The following is a 27,657-nucleotide window of genomic DNA, read 5'->3' as shown; positions in this document are numbered from 1 at the left end:
GTGTACAGTGGTCTTTGTCCTGGCCCTGACTTGCCTCCAATGAAAAAGGGTGGCTCTTGTCCTCCCAGATGCTGGCAGCTGTGCTCTGCCAGCTGCTGCTTCCAAGGTAACCCAACCTGGCTGGGCAGTGCCAGGGTGCTGGTCAGCAACCAGAAGCAAGATTTCTCAGCAATTCAATTTTAGCCTTTTGTGCAAAGGTTGGCCAATATATGAGTTTCAGGGAAAGAGAGACAAAAGACTATGAATCGATGGTGGAACAGCATACTTATGAGAGGAAAATGTTGAATTGCGTTGCTTCCTCTTGAGTAAACCAACCATTTTAAACTATAGTCCTACACACATTAGTTAGTATGAAATTCAGGAACACTTCTGGTTGTGCTGTTAATGGTTCAGCTGAAGAATGAAATTGAATGCTCCAGTTTTTACTGGGAAGGAAGTAGAAGAAAAGAGTAAAACATCCATTGATAGGAAAACAGAGGAATAGAAAGCTCTGGATTTGAAACCAAATCAAAATGTACTGGGGGACACTAGGTCACACATGTTAGGACATCCTTTGGAAAACCATCTTTAAGAATAACCTTAATGTGTTTAATGCCACAAATAGATCTTCATTAATGGCAGTCTTCACAAACTCTATCAATGGAAATACCAGGTAATGTATATAACGAATGATTTGTGAATAGCCTTTTATCCCAAAGTTTTGGCTAAAATAGTATCAGTGTGTTAAGATGACCATTGACAAAGGTCTGCACAAGCTGGAAGTAGAATGAATGTGAAATACACACGCTGGCTGGTTAATTTGCAATTCTGGCTGTTGTGCTGACATAGACAATTGGATTAATTCAGAAAACCATGGTTAACTGTACAGCTAGACTGTTACCTTGTTGCCACAACAGGCTTCCTTCCCTGTTTGACTTTCTTTTACAGAATCTTGAGTTGAAAGGTAGCTAACGGGCAGAAAACCTCATACCAGACTCATCTATTTGCTCACTCGCAGATGATTTGGGATTACCCATGTCATTTGTGGCTGCCATTTTGTGGATGAACACACACCCGGTAGCCATTTTGTAATTGCAGCTACCACATGCTCTCGCATTCCCAAATGATAAAAAAGGTTGCCTAATCCTGTATGTCCCAGGCTCCCTTGGATGTATGTTTGGGTCTATCTTGGGACTTCTGTTCCTCTCTGCTTTCCTCCATATTATTATACGGAAATATAACCACAAAATGAGGAATGAAAAGGAAGTCTTCTGGATTCCAAAAAAAACAAAAAAAAAGCATATTCCATCCTGCATTCTGTTTCTCCACAACAGAGAGGCCTTCAACTGCAAGGAGATGTCACTGATGATAGGAGCTGACTGGCACATCGATCAGCAGGGATATTTTGCACACTGGAAAAGTTCCAGGGCAGGTCCAAATGAAATGATCCTTCCCTGCTTGAGATCTTGACAAGCCAGAGAAGACAAGACTGAGCTGCCTGCCCAAGTAGTCTAGCCTAACATAGAATTTCTGCAGCATTTCCTTTGTCTGGGTGAAGGGTGGCTGCTTAAAACTGAGTTCGTTTTGCATCCGTTTGTTTCTACCTATTCCAGTAACGGTGCTCTCCAGATGTGCTGGACTACAGCACCTATAATTCTCAACCGGCATGATATGTCTCATTTTTCACCAGCTTGGGAGGGGGAGGTTTGTGTGCAGGAAGGGGTGCAACAGCGTCTGTAAAAAATGGGTTACTGGCCCAGGTTACCCAAGGGCTCACCAACCTGGAGCCCTCCAGATGATGTGGGTGTTACAACTCTTTCAATTCCCAGCCCCTCTACGAGCAGAAGCCCCAACTCCTTCGGAGACTATAAAGTTGGAGAAGACTGTCTTACATCCGGTTCAGCTGCAAGGTGGGGGGAAAGGTACTTTGATTTTTTGTTTGTGTAATTCCTCCTTGAGCTATTGAGGATTATTTAAAGGGCTGAGCCCAGGCTGTGGTGTTTTGGAAATGAAAAATACAATTTCTGAATACTTAGAAAAACCACCTGTGTCGCTGCAATTGTATACCTCTAAGAGCCCTCTGCAGCCTCCCAATACATCTTTGGTGCAAAATTTAAATAAGTTTTGGTGTCCCCATCTTTTCTCCCCTCTTTATGCTCATGTTGCTTTCTACTAGGTGCAAACAATAATCTACTCCATTTCTGTTCATGTTTTGGGTACCAATTGTTGGCATCAAAAATCAGGCACAAGAGGAGCTAGCTGCAAGCTGAAGAGGCAATCTTAAGATTTGCTGAAACACCCAAAAATCTTTAAAATATATTCTTAGGGGAAGGGAGGAGGGAGAGATTCTAAATGAACTATCAAATGAAGTCTGAATATGTTTCGCAGCTGCTAACTTAGCAGCCAGACATTGGAATAGTGGTAAGAATTGCAGTTAATTTTACTCCACAATGCAGAATTTGCTGCAGCTCTCCCTTGTAATGACAGGGCTACTAAATTCCAGGATTCAATGTGACTTGATGTTTTTTTCTGGTCTGAGAGCTTCCAAGCCTGTAAAGTGCTATTATGATCCCTTCTGGCAGGTGGGGAGCAGTTTCAGTGGAAGGCTCTTCCTGCTTCCTAACCAAGCTTTAAGAATCAGCTGCAAGGAAAGCAATGTCTGGCTTCCATTTCGATTAACTGCAGTTCAACCTTGAGTGGGAAACATAAATGAGCAAAACAAATCTCCCTTCAGGTTCCTTAGCTTGAAACTGGCTTGTTTCAGTAAGCCACAATTAAGACTACTCATCATTTGTTCTGGTTCAGATCTTGGAGCTGTTAGTTTTCCTGCTCACAGACACATCAGACAAAGCAATGGGGATGCTGACAAACCTGATCCACCAACAACAACAACAAAAAAAAGTTTTCCAATGTCTGTGTGCTGCTTTCAAGTTAATTCCAACTTGGGACCTCTGGATTGTCTCAACCAGAGGCTGAAAATGATGTTTCTCTTGCCAGGAAATTTTGTGAGAGCCTCCTCCTTGCATTAAGAGCATGTGCACTGATGCATGGTTTGGTATGTCTGAGCAAATCTACCTGGAATCTTGAGACAGGGGAAGCGCACAACAGCCTTTGGGGGGAATGACATCAGGAGGGGCAGGCCAGGGAAGAATTCCATGAAAATGGCCTCAGAAAGGAACTCTTTCAGGAAGGAACAATAACGGAACAGCTACTTAGAGGCAGGGTTCATCTCCCAGGAATTATCCTCAAATACGTGTTGGATCAGCAATATTTTTGGCATTAGATACATAATTTTATTAGTTAAACAATGGCATAAATTTCATAAATTTTGGGATCACCAAATCTGACTCATAAGATCTCACATGACCTCACATGATTATGCTGAAATCTTACGAGATTCTCGGTGATCTTGTAAGACTCAGTTCATTAAAAAAAATAGACTGAGGGTCCACAAGTACCTCCCAAAGCTGTTGGAAGTGTCAGGTCATCCTGCAGTGCAGCACATCCTCCTTCACTATTGAACAGACCTAATTCTTTTGTCTGGTGCTGTTTCAGGACCTCACAGCAGCAACACGCTAACACTACCCGAGAAAACAGGAGTGCTTTGTTTGGAAAGAACCCAGGACAGTTGGCGTTAGCAATAAATGTCCCACTGCCACGCTTGCACTTTCTTCAGCTGCTCCTTGGGCTACTGTTGCTGCACACTTAAGTCTCTCCGAATTGGCTCACGAAGGTCCTCCTGGCTTCAGTCAGGGAAACAGGCCAGCGCCAGTGCCCCAGCAGAGCCTCGTACGATCTGGCTCCCCACTCATTTGGACAGGCATGAGTATGCAGGAACACTGCTAAACAAAGGATTTAACCAAAATGACCATGTGATCAACACCACAGGCCACATCCACCACCTCACCTGGCACTGTCACCTAAAGAAGAAAGGAGAAGGAAAATCAGAATCTGCTTGCGTTCATCTATTTCCCTGGCTTACAGCAAATCTCAATATCTTTCTGTCCTTTTCTTGGCAGCCCCACTTACTTTCTTCCCACGCCAGGCTGCAGAATGACAAAAGCTGGAAATCTGCAAATGTGCTTACGTTCAAGTCCTCTCATGGCCCCTAATGTGGACCATCTGGTTCCACTCAAGGTGGCCCAGCAGAGGGTTCAGGGAGTTCATCTGTGTCTGTCGCTTCCCCTCAAAACCAGGTAGTGCCCTGCACCTTATCCTCTCATACTGGATGCCATGTAGATTTTGCGACTGCAGATTTTGACTGCCAAAATAGTGCGAGCGGCTGGGGAACCTCAATACACAGGATCCACACAGCCCTGGGTAGAAGCTTCCTGGTGGTTCTGTTCACTGGCTGCCAAAGAGTGCCATGTGTCCATCCCGCATGAATAAATTCCCTGCTCTGAAAAGCCACTTTTTATTTACCAGATTTTTATTTACCAGACTTTTTATCTGAGGGACTCCAAAGAGGCTTAAATGTTATTATAGAATAGCACCATCAAGGAAGATGGGGGGTCCCCTGGGAGAAGTTAAAAAAAGGTCAAGACGAAGCTTGTGACTGAAGCCCCACCCTTTTTAGGTGCATCCCATGTCAAAAAGGCATGGGTCTTCCATTGCATGGTGCCATCTTGACTTCTTTTTAAACCCCACCCCACCCCCACCGGAAGACCTGGCTTCTGGCTTTCCTCCCTTGGAATTGCTCCAACTGGTTTAGGGGCCTCATTGTATATTTAGTGGGGATATGCACATTTCAAAAATAATTCAGAAGAAGTGGTTTGGACCTCATGGAAGCACTGCTCCCTTGGTTATTTCTAAAGCAGCCCAGTCTTTTGCAGACTTGTTCATGAGCCTGAAAAAATAAAATACTGCTGCCAGTTTTAAGGAATCCACTGCTTAAAGTCAAGGCAACTCTTAATTCAGATTCTCACAGTGCCTGCAAACACAGGGGCTGGGCTGGTGCAACGTTCAAAGCACTTGTTAGTCATTAGCAAAGCATGCACAGCCTGAGTAGTATACAACGTCACTAATGATAGCTACTGTAGATGCCAAGCTGCAAGATAATGGCACTTAAAAAAAAGGGGGGGGCTACAAAATTCTGGCAGGGTTAGGTCAAAGGCTTATTTGAGCCTGGATTCCACTTTTCACACTAAGCAACCAGAAACCTTTGCAAAGCTAAGAACAGATATGTGGATAACAATACACCCCTCCTTAGATTCTCCAGCAACTGAAGATTACATAAAGACTTAAAGCCACTAAAAAACCTCTTCTGTGATTCAGTCTCATCCTATTTTAAATATTTTGGCCATCGTCAGAACTTGTGCCAGCCAATTCTATAGATCAGTGCTTCTCATCCTTGGCAAGTTTAGGATATGTGGACTTCAACTCCCAGAATTCCCCAGCCAGCATGGCTGGCTGGGGAATTCTGGGAGTTGAAGTCCACATATCTTAAACTTGCCAAGGATGAGAAACACTGCTCTAGGTTAAGCTATCTGCTGAGTGAAGGAACGCTTCCAGTCACATCAAAGGAATTGTTGGGCAAGATCAATGAAGATGAGTGGAGAGCATTGGAAAGAGGCTCAAAACCCTTCTTTTTGTGCTAAAATGGTGCCATTTGCAGCACCCTGTGCAACCTTAATCCCAACCCTTTACGGACATCAAATGTGACAGCCATCATACAAGCATCTCCAAATTCATTCCACAGAGGATTAAGCCCTCTGTAATGGTTATGATCAGACATCACGCTTGACAATGGTTTAAACTAGGGTTTGGGACCTGAATACAACTCAGAAGGCCAGATTCAAACCTCAAGCAGGTCTAGCAGCTTGGATGTGAGGGTGTTCCTTTTAAGGAATAGAAGCCCCACTCTGATGTTACTTTCCAGAAAACAAGCAATCAAACAGATTTGGCTTTTTTTCCCCCTCTGTTCATTAGATAGGTCAGGAGATCACACCTTATCCTCACCTACTACACAGAAAAGGAAATGCTTTTCTCCATAGACAAGTGTGCAGAATATCCTTTTTTGACACAGAGATAAATGTATTTTAATCCCTCTTGCTTTTCCCAAATGGGAAAAGATGCAGAGCAGATGAACCAGATAAGAACACAGCCAAGGACAGTTTACACTGGCAGGGAGAACACAGGGCCCCCATGGGCCAGATCAGCTGTCCTAGTGGCCCAGGTTTCCCTTACTCCTAATTCTGTGAATTTATGACCAACCTGGCATCTTTGGGCTTCCGTCCGCTGCCCCACACTCACTCCTTCACCAATATGACTGGGAGGTAGCCTTGGGAACATTCCCCTTTGATAAATGCTGAGCCCACCCACCAGGGTTAACCTTGATGAAACCAGGTTTCAAAGAGGCCAGCTTCTACTGTGCTTTACTAAGTGGTTGTTTGAAACAAACAAAGCTTCTAATAAGGACCAGAATCAAACAGGAAAAACCTTGTGGCAAAAAATAGTATATGCTGGTCACATGGCAAGCTACAATGAATCGAAAGCAAGAACATCCAAATTCATCTCCTGGAGCCCAGGATACTGGAATACAGACATTATCTGCTGATGGGGCACCTTTATTTAGGCCACTGCTGCCAATCCTCCTACAGTTGCAGTGGGATCTTTTTTAAAAACAAATACTCTTCAAAATACTCTAGAACAGTGTTTCTCAACCTTGGTGACTTTAAGATGTGTGGACTTCAACTCCCAGAATTCCCCAGCCAGCCATGCTGGCTGGGGAATTCTGGGAGTTGAAGTCCACACATCTTAAAGTCACCAAGGTTGAGAAACACTGCTCTAGAATGAGGCTCCCCCCAGGATCTGAATGGCCCCCACCCTGCTGGGGTTGCAAAGGGGCCTGAAGTTCTTCACCCAAGCCTTGGTGAAGATGACTGAAGCCTCCTTTTAACCTAGATTGTTTTCTTTTGTTTTTACCCAGGCTGTTATTCTACAATCTCTAGCCTTCTTTTGTTCCTTCTTGTTTTTTACTGTCTGTTTAAAGCATTTGCAAACCGCCCAGACTTGCTGGGAGTTGGGCGGCATATACAGTGGGGCAAAAAAGTATTTAGTCAGCCACCAATTGTGCAAGTTCTCCCACTTAAAAAGATGAGAGAGGCCTGTAATTTTCATCATAGGTATACCTCAACTATGAGAGACAAAATGGGGGGAAAAATCCAGAAAATCACATTGTCTGATTTTTAAAGAATTTATTTGCAAATCATGGTGGAAAATAAGTATTTGGTCACCTACAAACAAGCAAGATGTCTGGCTCTCACAGACCTGTAACTACTTTTTTAAGAGGCTCCTCTGTCCTCCACTTGTTACCTGTAGTAATGGCACCTGTTTGACCTTGTTATCAGTATAAAAGACACCTGTCCACAACCTCAAACAGTCACACTCCAAACTCAACTATGGCCAAGACCAAAGAGCTGTCGAAGGACACCAGAAACAAAATTGTAGACCTGCACCAGGCTGGGAAGACTGAATCTGCAATAGGCAAGCAGCTTGGTGTGAAGAAATCAACTGTGGGAGCAATAATTAGAAAATGGAAGACATACAAGACCACTGATAATCTCCCTCGATCTGGGGCTCCACGCAAGATCTCACCCCGTGGGGTCAAAATGATCACATGAATGGTGAGCAAAAATCCCAGAACCACACGGGGGGACCTAGTGAATGACCTGCAGAGAGCTGGGACCAAAGGAACAAAGGCTACCATCAGTAACACACTACGCCGCCAGGGACTCAAATCCTGCAGTTCCAGATGTGTCCCCCTGCTTAAGCCAGTACATGTCTGGGCCCGTCTGAAGTTTGCTAGAGAGCATTTGGATGATCCAGAAGAGGATTGGGAGAATGTCATATGGTCAGATGAAACCAAAGTAGAATGTTTGGTCTAAACTCAACTCGTCGTGTTTGGAGGAGAGAGAACACCATACCTACTGTGAAGCATGGGGGTGGAAACATCATGCTTTGGGGCTGTTTTTCTGCAAAGGGACCAGGACGACTGATCCGTGTAAAGGAAAGAATGAATGGGGCCATGTATCGTGAGATTTTGAGTGAACACCTCCTTCTATCAGCAAGGGCATTGAAGATGAAACGTGGCTGGGTCTTTCAGCATGACAATGATCCCAAACACACCGCCTGGGCAACGAAGGAGTGGCTTCGTAAGAAGCATTTCAAGGTCCTGGAGTGGCCTAGCCAGTCTCCAGATCTCAACCCCATGGAAAACCTTTGGAGGGAGTTGAAAGTCCGTGTTGCCCAGCGACAGCCCCAAAACATCACTGCTCTAGAGGAGATCTGCATGGAGGAATGGGCCAAAATACCAGCAACAGTGTGTGAAAACCTTGTGAAGACTTACAGAAAACGTTTGACCTCTGTCATTGCCAAAGAAGGATATATAACAAAGTATTGAGATGAACTTTTGATATTGATCAAATACTTATTTTCCACCATGATTTGCAAATAAATTCTTTAAAAATCAGACAATGTGATTTTCTGGATTTTTTTCCCCATTTTGTCTCTCATAGTTGAGGTATACCTATGATGACAATTACAGGCCTCTCTCATCTTTTTAAGTGGGAGAACTTGCACAATTGGTGGCTGACTAAATACTTTTTTGCCCCACTGTACATTTAAATAATAATGTTTCTTACCCTCCAGGGAAAGTACTGGTCTTCCATTCTGCCAATTCCCAAACACCCTCGCACATTTTTGCCCCATATAAAGAGTTCTCCGCGATCTGCAAACCAATAGAAAAAAATCATGTCACTCAAGGTTTTGTGGACTTTCAGGGATAACGTATTTACAATCAGTTTCCTTAGTTAACCGTTTCAGATTTTCCTCTACTTTTTCATCTAATTAAAAATGAACGCAGCAGCCCCCTCACCCTACCATGCCCACTAACTATAAATGGAGCTGTATTTGTTTGCTAAGCGTGCCTGGGGAGCTGTGTGGCAGAACCCAGATTGAACAGATACAAGAACTGGCCATGAGTAAAATTTGGGGAAAGCGTTGAGGCTTTGTGCCAGGAAAGAGATGTTCGCATCAGATTTCTGCTCTTTAGGCCCATGAGAAACGTATGATTGTGAGAAAGGCTATGATAAAGAGAGTAGGCTCGCATTATGGAATGTTTTGGGTGAATATGGAGAACTGGTCTGGTTGCTGAACGTGATTAGTATGGTATATAATGGAAAGAAACTATGACCAACATGAGCAGGGATTAAGTCAAAGCTGTATGAAGTCCTCTTGGTTGTTTAATGTATATATGGATAGAGCTATAAGGAGCATCTATGGTGACATTAGAGGTGTATTGGCTAGGAATATTGTTCACATACTTTCATGTATGTGGATGATTTCACGCTGTTGGCTGAGAATCTGAGTGACTTCCAACAAATGTTAAGCTAGATCATATGAAGCAACGAAGACTATGAGTCTCAAAACCAATGCATCGAAGATTGAGGTAGCTGCATTTGAGGCAGAAAATGGAGTGAATGATTGCATGTTCTGTGAAAAAACAGAACAAGTAAATGAATTTCAACAGCTTTACTAAAGATGGGAAATTGAATGAAGACATTTCAAGACGTGGAAATGCTGACAGAAAGGTAGTGGGTAGTATGCTGTGAGGAATGAACATTTGGGAAGACTGCAATTCACTATTTTTCCATAAATACCAACATAGAGGTTCATTAATGTGTGCTGACACATAGGATACTGTAATGTTAATCCATAACACAAAATATTATTTCTGTTGTTGTTTAAAAACCTTTATTTTTGCGGGGGGGGAAGGTATTACCATTTCCCACATTTTGCTGGGCTGCTACCTCTTGTAGGTTGCAATATAAAGAAGTACTTCTATTGTCATTTATAGGAAACAAAGGGCGAAAATCGGTTAGGAAATCTGAGCCCCCACTAAGAGAATGCTGGGCGCCTCCCTTTTGTTTTGAATTTTATATGAGCAATTTTTGACAGGTACATTAAAGCAATGCACGCGTAGTGTAATCACAGATGTACCTGTCTATGCTAGCTTCTGAAGCACACCCCAGTGGGGTTTGTTAAAACAGTTAAAACTGGAGAGTTTGTGATTCAGCGGGCTTTGTCTTAGCATATGATATGAACCAGGCTGTCACATTAACCATTAAAATAGTTGATTTGTTTAGGCACAGCGTGTTATGTGAACACAGCCAAGGTGTTTTGTTAACCCAGGCTCAGTGTGCTGCTTGCACCCAGCCCCTCCTCTTCTTCCCTCGAGGATTTCAGCATAGATATTTTTCCTGCAATTCTCTGCCTTTTTGTCACATACCTCATGAACCACCTTGCACTTGATGCCAGTTCATCATCACCTTCCACATTCAATCCACATTGATTCAGGACCCATTCACCCATTCTTTTTTACATATATAGTAATTTTATTAAACATTACAATTAAAAAGCTAAAAATTAATACAGACTAAAAAAGAAAAGAATAAAAAGAAAATGCAGAAAAGAAAAAAATAGAAGAGAAAAAATAAGAACATAGTAACAAAAAGACATCTTTAAAGAAATGACTTCCCCTTCATCACAAGTATAAACAATTTTAGTAACTTATCGTCTTCTCTTAAAATATTGAAAATATCCTTCAATTGTGATGGCGGAGCCATCTTCAGTTCACTATTTCTTCCCCAGAAGTCCCAGGATCCATTCATTCTTGAGCCTATTCTTGTTTTAGCAGACTATACTTAAATACCCAACTTACTGTGAGTTTCCTCCTGACATACCCAACTCTTATTCCATATAACAAGCATCACTCTTCTACACCATATAAGCATCACTCTTCTACATAGATATTTTCACTTCTTTCACGTTTCTCTATATTTTCTCTTATCCTTTAGACCCTACGGTTATTTTTTAATCTGGTTTTTGTTCCTCCAAGATGAGTTAATTCTCAACAAGCTATTATTGACACACTGAAACTGAACAGTTAAGATATTGATTAACATTCTATGGTGTCACAACAGCTCAGCCAATGGGGCATTTGGATCACAGACATGATACAAATATGGCATGTAATGGCACTGAAGTCAGGCACCCGAACTGAAACCAATGCTGACAGATAATTAAGGTTTGCAGCAAAAACTGAATCAAATGTATTACTACAAAAGATACTTTGGGATCAGTACTGGAAACTTATGCAAAACAATATAATTTATAAGAAACAGGAAAAAATCAACTCCAGATCTGGGAACAAGACAGAACTTTAAAAGTTCCCAGACAACTAAAAGATAAGCCCCTTTAGTGAGATTGAAGTAATTCTCACTAAATATAGAGGCTTTTTGCAAACAGATGTACTTATAGTTTTGCTCTAAGATACTTACTGTTGATTGCTGCAAACTGGTTTAATCCACAATGGATGTGGGCCACAAAGATGTCAGGGTTGAAGTCTGACAAGCCAAAAAGGGAAGGTGGGATCATCTCAGGAGTGGCTGTTTCCATAAGATTTGGTCCTTTCCCAAGAATTCCATAGCCCCACACAAAAACATGGCCTTCCTCTAGATTATTAGAAATAAAAATAGGCAAGATTACAACAGCTGGCTTCACACAAGACATGAGCCTATACAGAAATGGGATGGGTGGGCAGACCATGGTTCAAGTGTTGCAGAAACACAGCCCTTGTGTTAACACATAGCGTGAGCAAGGCCACCATAATAAGCCTCATCATGATTGATAGTTTATGAACAGCATGGCATCTAAACACTAGGGCTGTGCAACAGGTTCTTCCCAGGGATTGCACGACAACTACTGAAGTGACTCCACAATCTCAGGAAAACTCAATTTACCCAGGATATAAGTTGCCTCTATTTATTCTCTCGTTTGAATTCTCTACTTTCTCCATTCCCCCCAAAGTTGTCACCTAGAAGTCGTTATCAAGAACAAAAAGACTGTAGGAACACTTCCACAATCAAGCTGCCCACAAATGAGCACCAACCAGCAAGACTTAGTATTCACTGTCTTAGTAAGTCTGTTTGGTTTGCTTTAATTCCAAGTATATTTATGTATTGGCTTAGATCAATGTTTCTCAACCTCAGCAACTTTAAGATGTGTGGACGGCTGGGGAATTCTGGGAGTTGAAATCCACATATCTTAAAGTTACTGGCTTAGATTGTTTTAAGCCATTTTTAGGACCATGCCCTCCAAAGTAGCAGACAAACCAGAAAACAGTCAGCTAACATAACCAGCACACATGATGCTTTGCAAAGGTGCTTTGAACTCACAGGTAGATCATCCACTTACTGAAAAACAGCCTTTTGCTCTCATTAGCCTCGGCCAGCACAGCCCACAGTAAAGAACTGCAACTTACAATATTGCTCACTTCTACTTATTCTGGTTTAGGGGGGAAAAATGATCCTTGCAAAGAGACTCACCAGTTAAGATGGCATTGCCAGTTCCACCACAGGAAGCTTCCTTCACTCTCCCAATATTGAAGGGCAGATGTCTGGGCACATTGACCTGCAACAGGCAGAGGTTTGGAACATGACAATGTCTGTTATTTTAGGACTTTCAAAAGAAGAGCTTTATGTACTGGTCAATGACCATAAATAAACTGTATTGAACTGAACTGAAAAAAAGCATTATAGTCTCCTTTACAAAGACAAATCCAAAGCTTGTCCAGTTTAACATCTATGAAATTTCATTTACACACACACACCAAGGTTGAGCACTGTGCCATTCTGAGCTCTGCAAAGATGAAGTAGGTTTAGCATTCAAGAGTCTGGAACTCTAATTCTCTTTTCTCTTCCCCATTTATAGAGCAAAGATGGTGAACCCGTGGCTCTCCAGATATGGCAGAATGATACTTTCCAGCCACACTAGCTGAGGCTATTGGGAATGGTAGTTCAACAACACCTGGAGAACCACGCCCCTGATTTAAAGCCAGTCCTGAAATAGTGTGTGGTCAATAGCTACCAATATTAGTAACCCCACCAAGTAAACCAGCAGGTCAAGATACCATGGGTTTCCCACTAATCAGGTTCTGGTCTCCTATATTAGCAGAGACTCTCCTTTCCACCTTAAGCATTGCAAGCTGGGCCTGGCAAACTGTTTGGAGGGAATCCCTTGGCTGCAATCTCAGCATCCCACAACAGCTGTATCCAGAGGACTGATCCTAGGTCACTACAGAGAGCCACAGAAATAGAGAAACTATGGAGAGTCAACCATTACAAAAACAAAAACATGCTTTCAGCCCAGAAAACAGAGGAAATGTGAGACAGAAGCTTAAACTGGCTGCACCTGAATCCACTAGAGCATGCTGGCCAGGGAATTCTGGGCGTTGAAGTCCAAATGGCTTAAAGTTGCTGAGGTTGAGAAACAGTGCATCAGAGTATAAGAGAGAGGGAATGGAAAACTCAGGGTTTCAAGATTCCGTTCTTGTAACCTACATCAATAAAGTAGGGTTCCATCAAACTTGTGGAATCTGCTTTGTGGCTGGTCTGGCCTACCTCAAAGGGCTGACAGTCACAAAGTCGTATACAGCCACCACCTCTATTTGAGCCTGGGGTAAAGCAATATGTCTCCAGCGTGAGGATGTTGCTTTAGGCATCTCCAGAAATAGACACCTCTGATTTCTTCTTACTATACCTCCAGCCTCACGGATCGCTGATCTTTGGTAGATGCCTGGAAAGTTATGTTGTGCGTGGTATGGATCTCAGCTTATGGAGCATTAGGACCAGCGTCCTCTTTCTACCTAATGCAGAAGTCCAGAACTTGAGTCCCTGACCTCCAAAAACCTTGGATCAGGCCTCCAAGAGCCCTTCTCCAGGTTACCAGGAAATCTGCATTTTTAATGCGATCAAACTGAAAAATGATATTCACTGTTTTTAATTCATGTAATTCTATAACTATCCTGGCATTTCAATGAAATGAAATTCCATTTTTCTCCCACGCCCATCCATCTTTCAATCTTAGCCATGCCTAGTTTTGGAAAAAGCATGCTACCCATGGGATGAATGCATGCTTGATCCCTTCAAAAACTGTAGCCCCCACCCCCACCAATCCAGCCTCCCTTCCTGTGAAACAAAAGGCCTGCCAGGTCATGCAAGTGGAACCATTCTAACCTGGGTTGTCTCAGTAACAGAAGCTAGCTGTAGATATTCCGAGTTTCCCCAGCCAAAGAGCTCACCAGTCTCAGACACAGCAAGGCAAGAATCTCCATAGGTTGTGACCTGTGTAATGCGGACACCAGCAATGTCTCCACCCAGTTTTGTGGGAACACTAACTATGTTGTAATGGCCTAGGCCTAGTTGGGAGAGAAAGAGAAGGAAACTCAGTGTGCTATATATACACTAATAGCAAATCAACCTGTTAATAATTACATACTGCTGTTCCTCAAGCATAGAGGACTCCACCCCGCCAGTTTTATCTTCACAGCAATTCTGCAAAGTAGGCTAGGCTGAGCAATCTGGGCTAATCTAATGTCACCTTGTGAGCTTTTCCCTAGTCCTCGTCCAACACTATTGGTCCCACGCCTCAGGAGCTGGCACTAGGGGCAATTCATTTTATAAACTGCCTTTCAATTCTACTGAAAGAGAAGTGGGAGGATCTGCAGGGTGTGGTCCACAAAGTCAAGATGGCGGCACCACACACAAAACATAGGCAGAGTTTTGATGGCAGCTTTGCAGACACCATCTTGACTTTGTGGACCACATCCTGAGGACACTCCTGAGAAGGAGATAAAGGAGCAAGAAAATTTGTTCACTTCTACACACATGGACAAACAGACAGAGGCAAATGCATGCATAATCCATTAATTATTCAGGGCTTCATACTTTTCATTACTGATAAATAATGTTTAAGGCGAAGTTAATGGCTGCATCAAGTTATGAAAATCACCAGCAATGTTGTTGGCCTCCTATATAATCCAATCTAGCTCAAAATGGCATTAATCTCAATCATCAGAAGGAAGAAAAGTGAGACAGAGACAGAAGCTCTTCTATAAACTACAGTTTGATAACCTCTGGTCCAATTCATCCATGTCTCTAAAGATATCCTTCCTTCCTTCCTTCCTTCCTTCCTTCCTTCCTTCCTTCCTTACTTACTTACTTACTTACTTACTTACAAGAAAAAAAACACATAGAAAGTGCTGTAACAAAAAAGTGAAAGAAATACAACAAAGGAAACATGTTAATATGTCATTATAACAGTAAACAATTACAATTCTATATATACTTATCTAATGCAAATATTATTCAAGTATGCATATATTTCTAATGAATTGGTGTAGCCATTCCTAGGCCTTTCATTCACTTTACACAGCACCCTTCAGTCTTCCAAAGTAACTTGCTTAAGAGGTACAAAATAGTTACACACTTCTACTTTGGAAGCAAAATCAGTCTCCATTTCTATGATCAAGAGCTGGTTCAAAAAAACTGCTAGAAATGCAACAATCATTACCATCAGTGTCTTGGAAGACATTATTTATGAGCACTGATTTATTGTATTTTATTCAGTATTTATTCTTATTTTATTGTAAAGCGCCCAGAGTCGCTGTTTGAGTGAGATGGGCAGTGACTAAATTTGAAATATAAATAAATAAAATCGCATTAGATTATTTTTTCCACACTTCGTGACAATGTCATAAAGCACAGCAATTCTGGAAGGTGATTCACCACAGAATGAAACAACAATAAATATCAACTTTCCCGTTGACTTTCTTGCTAGCTGTTTTTCTCTTAATAGGCTTACATTCCTACAAAGTATACAGAGTTGGCACCGTACACTGACAGCTGCTAGAATACTTTATGCTTCTAACTTGAAATTACGTACAATTCTTTTTTAGAAGAATAACAGACTAAGCTACAAAAGTAGGCACTGTTGTCAAAAAACCTTTGTATTTAAAAAAACAAGTTTGATACTGAATTTAATTCAGTTTGGAAATCATTTATGGAATTTAATTCTGCACATGAAATTGTACCAGATACAAAATTCAGGTTTCTCTTAGGGTAAGGCTTTAAAATATTAGATTTTGCCTGATTTATTATAGTAAGGACATCGTTTATCAGACTGGATAAATTGCTATTATTTATTCTGATTGACAGTTCTTACCATATTGGCTGCCTTTGCTATGTATTGATTGAGTTGATTTTAACAATAGTTTTAAAGGGCAAAATTGATATAAAATCCCCTTTATATGTAGCGTTAACTTAATTTGAAAATTCCTATTCAATTTTAAATAGCTTGTAAATCTCTTTTTCTATTTCTTTCTTGTTCTTTTTTTCTTGGTTGCACTTTTAAATATGGTTAAGTTAAGTTAAGTTCACCTGTCTGGCCATCAGCTCCCCAACCACAAGAATAGACATCTCCTTTCTCAGTCCTGAAGAGGCTATGGTCCTGCCCACAGGCAACCTATAGGCAAAATAAAAAATAGAGATTTATTCAAAAATTTAGAATGTAAATGCTATACTTGCTGCTCAACCAAATGCTCTTATGCTCTATCTTGAGTCAAAGTTAAAAAGGTATGAGGAGGAAACCAGGATTAAAACAATCTTCTCTAACCAGGTGTTTCCATTATAACTCAGGCATATAGTTCATATGAATTACTGTGGAATTATTAAATTTTAAAAGATCTTCTACAAGAACCAGCCACATATGATTGGAATGGCATATAAGGCTAAGAAAAAAAATAAAAATCAATCAATGAAACCAGACTTCTCAAACTAGAATAAAGAACAAAAGCTGTGGAGTTGCTAATATTCACTGGCTGTGTTTGCACATTTAAACTGATTATGAACTAACCCATTTCCTGAGCTCATAACAGAGCAAACCCCAAAATAAATGAATCCAAGTTTAATACTAATCAAACTTAGCATGTTATAAGTATGCAGTTACTACATCTTTAGCTGACCTGGTTAAGCCTGTTGTGTGAATGTAGCCAATGTGGGCCAGTCTTCTCCTGACCTGAGTCCTTCCTATGCTGAGCAAGGAAGCAATGGGTGATGGACAGCCAAAATCTTTGTGGGGTGCTGAGTTGAAGAAAGCCAGGGAAGATGAGAAAATCCAGGTAATGGTGGGTAGAGCTGAAGCAAGCAGAAGATGGGAGCCCAACCAAAAGTGAGCAGGAACACCCATTCCCAGACCCTTTTCTCTCTTTCTGGAATCTTTGTCTACCCAAGTTCTGAAATGATCTCTTGCTTTAGGGGTTTGAAATTAGGCCAAACACCACATGAAATTAGACTAGGGTCTGGGTGCTAAACCAGCCTATTAGTGGTCTAATTAAGGGTGTGGCATTTTCCTCTTCAAAGATACACACAAAAGCTGATGCAGCACAACAGAACGTTTTCCTTCAAAGACAGAATACGGGTTTTCAGAGACGACTTACTTGGACCACTCTATCTTCAAAACCTTGCAGTCTGTTAATGATCTGGCTCTCGCTGCATTTTGCCCAGAAAAAAAAAAATCATAAGAAGAAAGTGAAACAAGTCATCAAAAAGGTGAACAGCTGGGACTTTTAAAAATGCAGTTAGGGCAAATGCCTGTTACTGACAATGTTTCAAAGTGCTTTTATTTATTTTCCAACATTTTACAAAGCACATTTCTAACACTGAATAAGAGCTGTTTAGTATCTGAAACTATGGTACAGAATCAGTCTGTTAGGAAATTAAAAGAATCTTAGTTGAATATTAAGCAGGAGGTACAGAGCACTCCCATCAGCAGATAGAGGGGGAAATGCTTAAGCTAGAATTTTTCTTTTTTCTTCCTTCAAAGTTCCAGCAGGAAGAAAATTATCTACATCAGTTGTAATACTAGAACAGTTCCTCCTCCATTCCAGGGACATGTTAGATGCTCAGAGGAGCCCTGTGCATCCTTTAAAACAGGAATAGGGAATCTATGGCCCTCAAGCGTTGCTAAGCAACATTTCTCAGCATCCTTCATCATGGGTGGCTGCCTGTTGGAACTGGTGGGAGATGTCATGCAGCAATAATTAGAGGGGAAAGCCAAGGATAGCATATCGTGCTTTTTTTTCATAACTTCTGATGTCAATGTTCTGGAAAGCAAAACACCAACTGTGGAACTTGAATCAGGGCTCCAGTTAAAACAAAGTAGGCCTCACAACAACTAACCCTGCTTAGATATACACTACCAGCAAGAACCATTATATGGAACCAAAGAGGTTCTCTCACCTGTATATTTCACCTTCAATTACTTTTCGGCCACACTGGCCATAAGCATTGTTGCCCATGCTAAAGACTGAAAGAAAAGTTATGAGACACCATCAGATAAATATCCAATATCCTGCCTAGCTCAGAAAGATGTCTAAATGATCTCCCTTCATTCAGTCATCCCTCAAATATGGGAACGGAATGTGCAACTAATTTTTCTTTTTAAATGCTCCCAGAACTATGTGCATTTAACTACAAATATGGATTTTCACACAAGCACATGAGGAATTGATTTTGGAGATGGAGGTAGGGAAGATGTAGGTAAAATAGGTTAAAAGCTCCCAATTCCCCTTTCCCCGCCACCAGTAAAACTTTGAGAAAATGGACCTCCTATAAAACAAAAGTCCATAATCAGGGAAGATCTAAGAACACAAAATCACCACTAGCCAACTTAATCCTTAGTCAAGAATGACTAAGATTGAATCAAACCTAATGCTAAGCCATAATCTAGCTTTTGTTTTTGGTTCAGCACCATGTCAAACCCAGATGATGTGATTGCTAAACTACAGATTATAGTTTACCGTGATGTGCAAATACAGCCAGTTGTGCATGAATCAACAAATTTAGAACTTTTTTTTTTTAGATTTATATCCCATCCTTTCTCCAAGAGCGTAAGACGCAGCAATCTCCCTATAGGCATCCACAGATGAGGCAAACCACATGACATCGCTGCGCAGTGATTGATGGACTGACATCAGACATGACACAACTGACATAAATTGCACAATTCATGTCATTTTTGCGATGGTATCATGACACGAGTGACATTTTGACATCATCATGGCTGGTAATGGACTCCTATGGATCTCCCTTCATTTTAGCCCTACAACAGCAACCCCGTGAGATAGGTTGGCCTGAGAAAGAGCAATTGGTCCAACGTCACCCAGTGAGTTCCCACAGCTAAGGATGGATTTGAACCAGGATCTCCCAGGTCAAAGCTCAATACTTAACCACTACACTACATCGGCTTTCAAACAGTAATTTAAAAACCTGACAGGTTTATGTATTAACTTTGTGTCAGTCTCTTTCCATAAAATATAAGAATATCATCACACCTCCTTCTGCATCTGTTAGCACCAAGGAATGCGCTCTCCCGCAGGACACTTGCAAAACTCTGCTCTGCTGTGGCTTGGCCAATGGCAAGGGAACAGGGCTTGGCTCCAAGACATATTCATAGCCTTTAGCTTAAAAATAAATAAATAAATAAAGAACAATGCATTGCATGTACACAGAGGGCACCTTTAATCTGCTACAGAAGTTATTCACACTCCTCAACAAAAGTCACAATAAATGGATTTAAGTTACTCCAAGATGTTCAATTATTAGCATTCAGACTTTCTGCAATTTATAGTACAACTATTATTATTTGTAGTTACGCACACAATCACTAGTACTAATATGTATTCCTAAACAGGCCTTGCAATGCTCATTTTTAAAACCTAAAAATGTAAGAGCCATTCTAGGTGGGCTGATCACAGCTAGCATCCTGTTTGCAATAGCAGCCAGGAAGATGCTTCCACAAGCCCACCAGCAAAGATACTAGGGCAACCATTGTCCCAAGTCATATACTTCTGAGCATATGTAAGGTCTATTTGTAGTGATTATCTATAGAAATATTTATTGGATCATGCCAAATGTTCATCTGGTCCACTTGTAGGATTATCCTGCAACAGGTTTGCCTGAGAACTGCCCAATGGTTTTCCAGTACCATGCAAAGACATTTTCCTAACCATTGAGAATTTTAGATATGATGTTAAGCCTGCAGAGTGCTTTTTAGCCTGATTTCACCAACTATGTTTTTTTTTATTTTGTTTAAGAGTTTTATTTTTTTTCTGACAAGCATCCTGGGAATATGACTAAAGGATGGAATAAATATGTAATAATCCCATTAAAAGCATGAAAGTGAAAGAACAAGGATAGCATGCAACATTTCAAACATTAGCAAAGTTCTGTATACTTACATCGATCTCCCTTGCTCCTATGAAATCCAATCTGAGAATCTTTATTCAGCCCCATTCCCCAGATCTTGTTAATATCCATTGTTTTGGAGGACAGAAGTGTAAACCCATAGCCACAGGCAGCAGAAGAAATCTTTAAAACAATATATAAACACATGTTTAGCTCTCATTTGATACAAACAAGCATACAATAAAGATGGGGGACCTATAGCTTTCCAGTGTTTCTGGATCACAACTCCCATCAAAGCTAGCAGGGCAATGATCATGTATAACAGGAGATACACTGTAATAACATCTATAGAGAACACAAGTTCCACATTTCTAATGCCAAGAAAGAGAGGGAAGGAGAAGCTCTACCCAACTCTTTGAATCAGAAAAAAGTGAAGAATATACAGAAACTTAATCAGGCTCATATTCAGCAACTCAAAAAATCAATTGTAATTCTCCTTTGCATTTTCAAGGACAGGAATGCTGTTGAGATGTCAAAAGCAAGCTGAATCACTGTCCTCTTAGCAACAGCTGTGACAGCGATAGCTGCTGCTTGAAAACCTGCTTTTGAACTATAGTTGTGAAAACAATTCATATATTGTTCTAAGAAACTGATACACAGTGTTAAAGAAATGAAACGGAGACATATACTGAAATGTGATTCCTTTTTATTATGTTTATTATGAACAAAGCATGCTTTTTGGGGGGTCCCTCAAAGATCAGTTGTTCATTTAGAGAGAAGTGAGGATGTAAAGGCTAGATATAAAAGGGATCTTCTTTCTTTTGTGAAGAAAGCTTCACAAGTGCAGTACTGAAATATCCTTTACCGCCTAGGTGGCCACTACAACAGCAACACCCTCTGATATCTCCATTTTTAGAGCTTGATTCTGGGTGATTTCATGGACACAGTAGTACAGAAGCGGCTTGTTTTTGCCTTCCTCTAGGATCTCCTTTTTGATGTCCCAGTCTAGCCAGATGTAATGCTATGTGGGAATGACCTTGGGAGACAGGAGGGAGAGCCTTAGCCTAGGCAACCATCGTGCCAAAGGTATCTCAGACCACAGAAGAAAAAGAGATGTGGGAAGTATCTCAGAAGGAACCCTGCCTAGTTCTCTGGAGAGTAAAAGAAGGAGGAGAGAAGGGCTTTCAGATGTGCAAGATGCTGTTGCTGTAACCTTACAATAAAGCTAGTATTAGTACACATGGTTTTGGGTTCCTGTCTGGACTACTTCGAAGGGCTGACACCAGCCTTCCTGGGATTTCCTAGTGGTCACCCATCCCAACCCTCACCAGGTCTGACCTCGCCTGGGGTTTTAGTCGCGACTGAAGTCAAGCAGGCGCTGCCCCCCCGCCGGGCTCCTCATTCCTGACAGGACTCCCAGAATGCCTTCCCTCCTCCCTCACCTTCTCCTCCACCTCCAGGCGGTAGGGCGTGGGCTGGATCCGCCTTCGCCTCTTCCCTGCATCCGGGACGACGAAGGAAGGGATGCCCAGAGCCCCCGAGTAGGTGAAGCCGCACACGAAGACCCGGTCCTTCCTCTTGGCTCGGTCTCCCACGTACTGGAAAATGGGGGCGGCCTCGTCGGCGGCCTTGATATCCCGGAGGCTCTTCGGCTTGGCCGCTTTCGCGAAGCCGCGAGGCCGTCCTTCAAAGGAGAGCCTGAGGGGACGGCCGAGGAGGGGCCGGTGGGGGCCGTGGAGGCGGGGGTTCAGCGATGGCACCCCGGGGGAGGCCCGTCCCCGTCCCAGACACCCCCCAAACAGCCCCCTTGTGCGGAGTCCGGGCACGCCACCAAAGCACTCGCTTGTTGTGGGTCCCTGAAGGAGCCCTACGGATGTCGCCCAGATCCTTCTCTGGAAGGCTGGCAGACAGCCAGCAAGCCCCATCACAGACCCCTTGCCTGGAGAGACCGCGAGCTCGCCTTTCTACCGCCTGCAAAGCACGACCACTTTGGGATCATGGGCAGCGCCATCTTATTCACCTTTCACCCTTTCACCTTTTTTGCACTGCGCACGCGCAGCTCCTCCCACCAAAGGGATGTATCGCCCTCCAGCTGGTGGCCTGCGCAGTGACGGTGGCTTTTCAAGTGGGCCTATTTGCCTTTGCGCAAGCGCAAATTCTACAGTTCCGTCAAAGCCTCTGGGGGTACTTTTATCAGGAACGGGTTTTTTCTGATTTTGGAGCGTGGCCGCGTCCGCGACTTTAGCGCCCCCTTTGGCAGCCGAGGTTATTTCGCTGTGCGCAGGCGCAGAAAGTACTTCGTTGGGGTCGCCAACGAATTCTGGGAGTTGAAGTCCACACATCTTAAAGTTGCCCACTTTGAAAAACACTGCTTTAGAACATCTGAACATTAAAGTAGCGAACCTGTTTCAATGGATGTCTCTCCATAAATGAACATGATAAATAGGAGATGATAAATGGGAGTTTCAATAGAAGAGAGTATCTGGAGCTCAGGGTTGAACTGTGGAGTCCTTGGTGCTCTCTGAGTTTGGTTGTTTGCTTGCAGACATTTCATTACCCAGCTAGGTAACCTCATCAGTGCTAGTGAGGGTGGGATTTGCTCCCTGTTTATATACAGTAGCTTGCCCTGCTTTGATATTTAGAATAATTATTTATTATCATCATTGTTTAATGCCTCAAAGTTTGTATAGGACTTTCAAACTGCATCTTTAGGCTCCCTTTGGGTTGACAGAAACTCAGAGGGAGACCAAGTGGAAACCGAAGGCAGTTGCTTTAACGGTGTTCCAGAAGGAGGAATTCTAGCAAATGCAATGACCTGTTTTTTTTAGTGCTGCAGGTCACACAATATCCCAGAAGAGGCCGTGGGAAACCGTTTCGGTACCGCTGAGAAGAAAATTGCACGGACGTGACCTTGTACTTCCTAGACATCAGGCTCACATCAAAGGAAATTTTACCTTATGATTCTGATAAGCTGCACTTACCAAACTTCTATTCAGAAGCTTGGTTCTCACAACATCCTGACCCAGGGTTCCTCAACCTCAGCAACTTTAAGATGGGTGGACTTCAACTCCCAGAATTCCCCAGCCAGCATGGGAGTTGAAGTCCACCCATCTTAAAGTTGCTGAGGTTGAGGAACCCTGTCCTCACCCATAGTTTATTATATTTACCACAGCTAGGTATGTTCCCACGTATTGTGGCATAAACCAGAGTTTATAAAGCAATTTGCAATTCAAGCAGCAGACTAAGCCCCCCAAAAATGTTTTTTCTTAGTATATTGAAGGGATCAATATCTAAATTGGCAACATTAACTTCATAGCTTTAGAGCATGCGCAGAGTTCTCTATAGCCAAGCTTCAATACTAACAGCACTTAGCGAAATTGCAAGAGGAAGCAATTAACCACAGACGAGCTAGCTCAGATAATAGGGAAAACTCCTCCCGAAGAGACTAAGTCTGAGGCCTGATAAGGCAGGAGGACCCAGAACAAGGGTCTGCAGGGACTGACAAGGTATAAGAGTTAGGGGGAACTCCTTTAAATTAATGTAAGCAAACAAGGGCGGGGAATAATGTATTCTGCTAAAGTTTCTTTGGTTGTAAAACTCATCTTTATTATAATGGTACTAAGATCTGCCTTTTTAAAAATACTATAAAAGGCTGTGTTTTTGTCTCCAAGGGTGTGCCCCCCTGCTCTCTCTTGGTGCATGGTGTGAGCACCCAGACTTTTGCTTGGCCAAATAAAATGCTGCTTAGAGAAGTCCCTGCTTGAAGTCTCTTATTTTGTGCTGTTGATTGATTTCAAGTTTTCTGGGTAGCCGTGAACCTTACAATATGGTATAAATTCTTCTGGAGTTGCAGACTCTCTGTGATCTCTGCTATCAGACTGGAACTGGGAAAGCTAACCTAAACAAAAGAGACTTCCACCACAATGGTAAGGCTTACAAAATGGGTCAAACGGATTCCAGAAGGATACATATATCACATTCTACATCATCATCATTTTATGAATCTTCCAGGGTCAGAGGCAGTCTACCTCACAACTCAATTTGCTAGGAATTAATAGTGGAAGAGGGCTTATAATTAATTTTTTTTCCTAGGCAGTGTGGTCTAGCTTGTGAGGGCTGGGTCCCCACATCTCCCTAAGCTGTATATGTAGTTCAGTTTTGGTTTAACGTTCTGAGTGACTGGAAGAAAATTAAGCATGAGTTTTGTACAAAAAACATTAGAAGAATATTCACTCTCCCAACAAAATGAATGGAAAGAAGCTGTAAAGTTATAGAAGCCACTTGGACACAGTGAAAATCATTATGTTACAAAGTGCCACAGAAGTGTGTATAGTTTGGTCACGTCCGTGCAATTTTCTTGTCAGCGGTACCGAAATATATTGTAAGAAATGCTTGAGGTGATGTTAGAAAGGTGCATTAGTATGGGAAGTGAATGTATACATATTTTTATTTGCAGACAGGGCCATGTTGTGAATTGAAACCTGAATGATTGGCAGTAAAAGATTATATGATGCACTGAGGATTTGAAAAGTAATGTATCACAGACAAAGGTACTTGGGTTTGACAGGGAAATGGAGAGATTCATTGCAAGTTAGACATAAATATATGTAACCATGACTCTATGGCTTGACAGCAGAATATCTGCAGGACCGCCTCTTCCAACCTATTGCAAGAAATGAATGTTAGTCGAAAGGGGCATTTCAAATACGACTGTGTTTAACAATCTGCTTCTGTCCATTTTGTTATATGCAAGTGAAAGTTGGATATATCAGGAGTGCTAAATACGTGATCCTCATATATTTTCCTTCTTGGTGCAGACTGGAAGAAGCATCACCGGGTGTCCTTTCCACCTCTATTCTGCCACTATTATGTGGCATAAAAGGCACATTTTATTATGTGCGTAAAAGGGTTGGAATAACAAAGGGACCGTCATCTTTGGGACTGGCCGTGCTAATTACCCGCAGTCTTGTTTCCAGGGGATCTGGAAAGTTCTGTGCATTTTAACAACAATATAGATTATTGACATTAAATCCTCCTTTTATCACCTTCTTGTATTCATGATTCTCTTTCCCTGCTTTTGCCCTGCTTTTTCCAGTTTCTGATGTTTGCTGAAGTTTAATCAGTCAACATCAAACTATATAATTTTTTGCCAGCTGAACTGACTTGGGTGTGCCCTGAAGGATTGACCGGGTGTGGGCTGAGTGCAAACAAAACTGGAAACTAACCACAGTTACTTTTCCAGTGAGGAGGAACATCAAAGCAATTTGAATGCAGGAAGCCTCGCTAATGAACGGCTGTTAAATCAGCAGAAAAGTGAGTGACCGGTACAAAAGGAGAACTTGACATGGTTTGGCCGCGTAGGGCAAATAAAGCTTTCTTACCCTGTTGTAACAGGAAGGGGAGTTCACTTCAGGGAAAGAGTCCAAAAACAGAATGCAGGCATGCCACCAAAAAGAGCTTTTTGTCTCCAGCAATGATTGCTTGTTGGCCCAGTTTCCAGAAAAGTAGCCGCTGGCTTTGCCTTTTGCAAGAGTCTTGTAGCAATTTAAAGATTAACAAAGGTAATATTGTAAGCTTTCGCAGATGACAATCCACTTCACAAAGCACAGTCCTGAGAGAGGACAGATACACACACACACACACAGACAAGAACACACACACAGAGAACTATTTATTATAGGAGGAGAGCTGTGTTAGTCGACTGCAGCCAACATCAGAAGTCTGGTAGCACTGTTCCGACGGACAACTTTTATTAAAAGGCATCAGCTTTCATAAGCACGCTAGCCGTTCTGATTAAAAGAGCTGGAGCTCATGAAAGCTGATGCCCTTTAATAAAGTTGTTAGACTGACAGAGCTAGTGAGTAAGCAGTGCGGAGCTAAATAGACTGACAATCTTAACAAATACGGACAGTTTGCAGCAGTGCAGAAGCATCTTTGCTTCAGTGTGGTCCTATACTGTTGTCATCTGTCATTTATTTCCAGCTCTGCTGTAGGATATCTGAATCACCCAGCAGCCATCTTTCCTTTTGTGGTTCTGCAGAGCAGATGGACCCATCAGGAGGACCTTGCTTAACCCCCACCTCGCAGCACCTGGGTTCACACCAGCATCTTCGCTCTCAGAAATAGCACATCTGCTTTCTTTAATCACTGACCCAGACACACTCAAAAGGTGGGAAGAGGGCACAGGGGCTGAGTGCAGCTTCTTGGACAGCTGGAAGAAAGACTGCATAGCTCCTGTGGGTTTCAGAGTTTCAGAGTGAAACCATAAGTCAGCTTCAAGCTGTTTTTGAGGAACAGAGAACAAGGAATGGTGGCCGTGTGGAAGGACGCCGTAAGGCACCTTTCTTTCTCACCAATTTGTCTGGGAATGAGCCTCCCAGATTACAGATTGGCTTAATTTCAAGTCAACACCCATAAGATTGCATTGCATTTTAATGCTGGGAAAGGTGGAAAGAAAGAGAGGAAGAGGATGATCAGAACAAGGTGGATGGGCTCAATTACAGTGGTGATGGGTGCGCTAATGGAAGACCAGCTTGGGAACCGAGCGTCCTGGAGAAAATTATCTATGTGGTAGCTAAGAGTTGACACCACTTTGATGGCACATAATCAATTGAAGCAAATACATCCTTTCTCTGAATGTCCCCTGCCCTACCCCCCATCTTCCTCTGGTTTTTGTGCTGCCCATGTTGGATTGTGAACTTTTTAGCCCAAAGCTTTTATATATATATTTTATATATATTTTACATGGAGGGCATAAATACTGTAATAAAAAAGCAAAAGAGAGGGAAGGAACAATAGCTGATGTCAATATGGCACCTTCCCCCCTTCTAATTGTGAATTTAACTAAAGAACACTAATGAGATGTGAGTCCATGGAGAAATAACAGGGAAGTATCTTCACTGACATGGGGGAAGGCTACAGCTGGCAGAAATATAGAACAAAAGCAGGAAACATGTTCAAGCATCAAGCTGACCAGGTAGCCATGGAATATTGTGTGTCAGTTGGAAAGAGAGAAGCATAGAGAGGAAGCAATGGACAGACCCGCAGGTGGGCATTTTTAAAAAAATTTATGTAATTTATCAATGCCCTCAATCCTCATGGACTCTAGGTAGTTGACAGGTATTAAAATAGCAATGAGGAAAATATGATTTAAAACTTTAGTAACAAAAATATTAACAAGGTGTATGAAATAACAAGAAAAATGCACGTGTGTGTGCACACACACACACACACACACGGGCAGCTGTGGTTCCTCAGTCAGTCCCAAGGCCTTCTCGGAAAGCCAAATTTTTATGAGCTTCCGGAAAGCCACGCACGGGGCTGGCCAACAACTGGAATCATAACCCAGAGAGGGCAGGAGTCTTACACAATTTTTGGTTGAAAATTCAGCTTGTTGACCAACTTTCCTCGGAAGCAGCTTTCTGAAATATTTGCAAATTCCTTTCTGCCCAGAACCTTATGCAAGAGGCTTTTCTGGGTAATCTGCAGTTCTAAATTAAAAGTTACAATGGAAAGGTTTTCTTTGTGTGACAATCACTGCTGTTTAATTAGAACTGACTTGCTGAAAAGAGGATAGAAGCCATTTTCACACCAG

General features: G+C 42.1%; 1 protein-coding gene across 1 annotated transcript; it reads right to left on the bottom strand.

Moving 5' to 3' along the window:
• Positions 1 to 1,908: 1,908 nt before the first annotated feature.
• On the bottom strand, positions 1,909 to 22,109 carry RCC1L (RCC1 like). Its single transcript, XM_007421192.4, has 11 exons — positions 21,506 to 22,109; positions 20,117 to 20,246; positions 19,211 to 19,339; positions 18,117 to 18,183; positions 17,315 to 17,366; positions 16,257 to 16,341; positions 14,055 to 14,236; positions 12,366 to 12,450; positions 11,319 to 11,492; positions 8,622 to 8,707; positions 1,909 to 3,899 (listed from the first exon to the last, which is right to left on the bottom strand). Exons 1-11 carry the CDS (start codon positions 21,986 to 21,988, stop codon positions 3,822 to 3,824), a joined length of 1,551 nt encoding a protein of 516 aa, XP_007421254.2. The 5' UTR covers positions 21,989 to 22,109; the 3' UTR covers positions 1,909 to 3,821.
• Between the last annotated feature and the right edge of the window lie 5,548 nt (positions 22,110 to 27,657).

This window comes from Python bivittatus, unplaced genomic scaffold (assembly GCF_059951505.1).
Source record: "Python bivittatus isolate LINGU-HERP-01145 unplaced genomic scaffold, Pbiv_v1 ctg000690_np1212, whole genome shotgun sequence".
Classification (NCBI taxonomy): domain Eukaryota; kingdom Metazoa; phylum Chordata; class Lepidosauria; order Squamata; family Pythonidae; genus Python; species Python bivittatus.
Note: the sequence above shows the minus strand (reverse complement) of the source record. Positions and strands in the feature narration are given on the sequence as shown.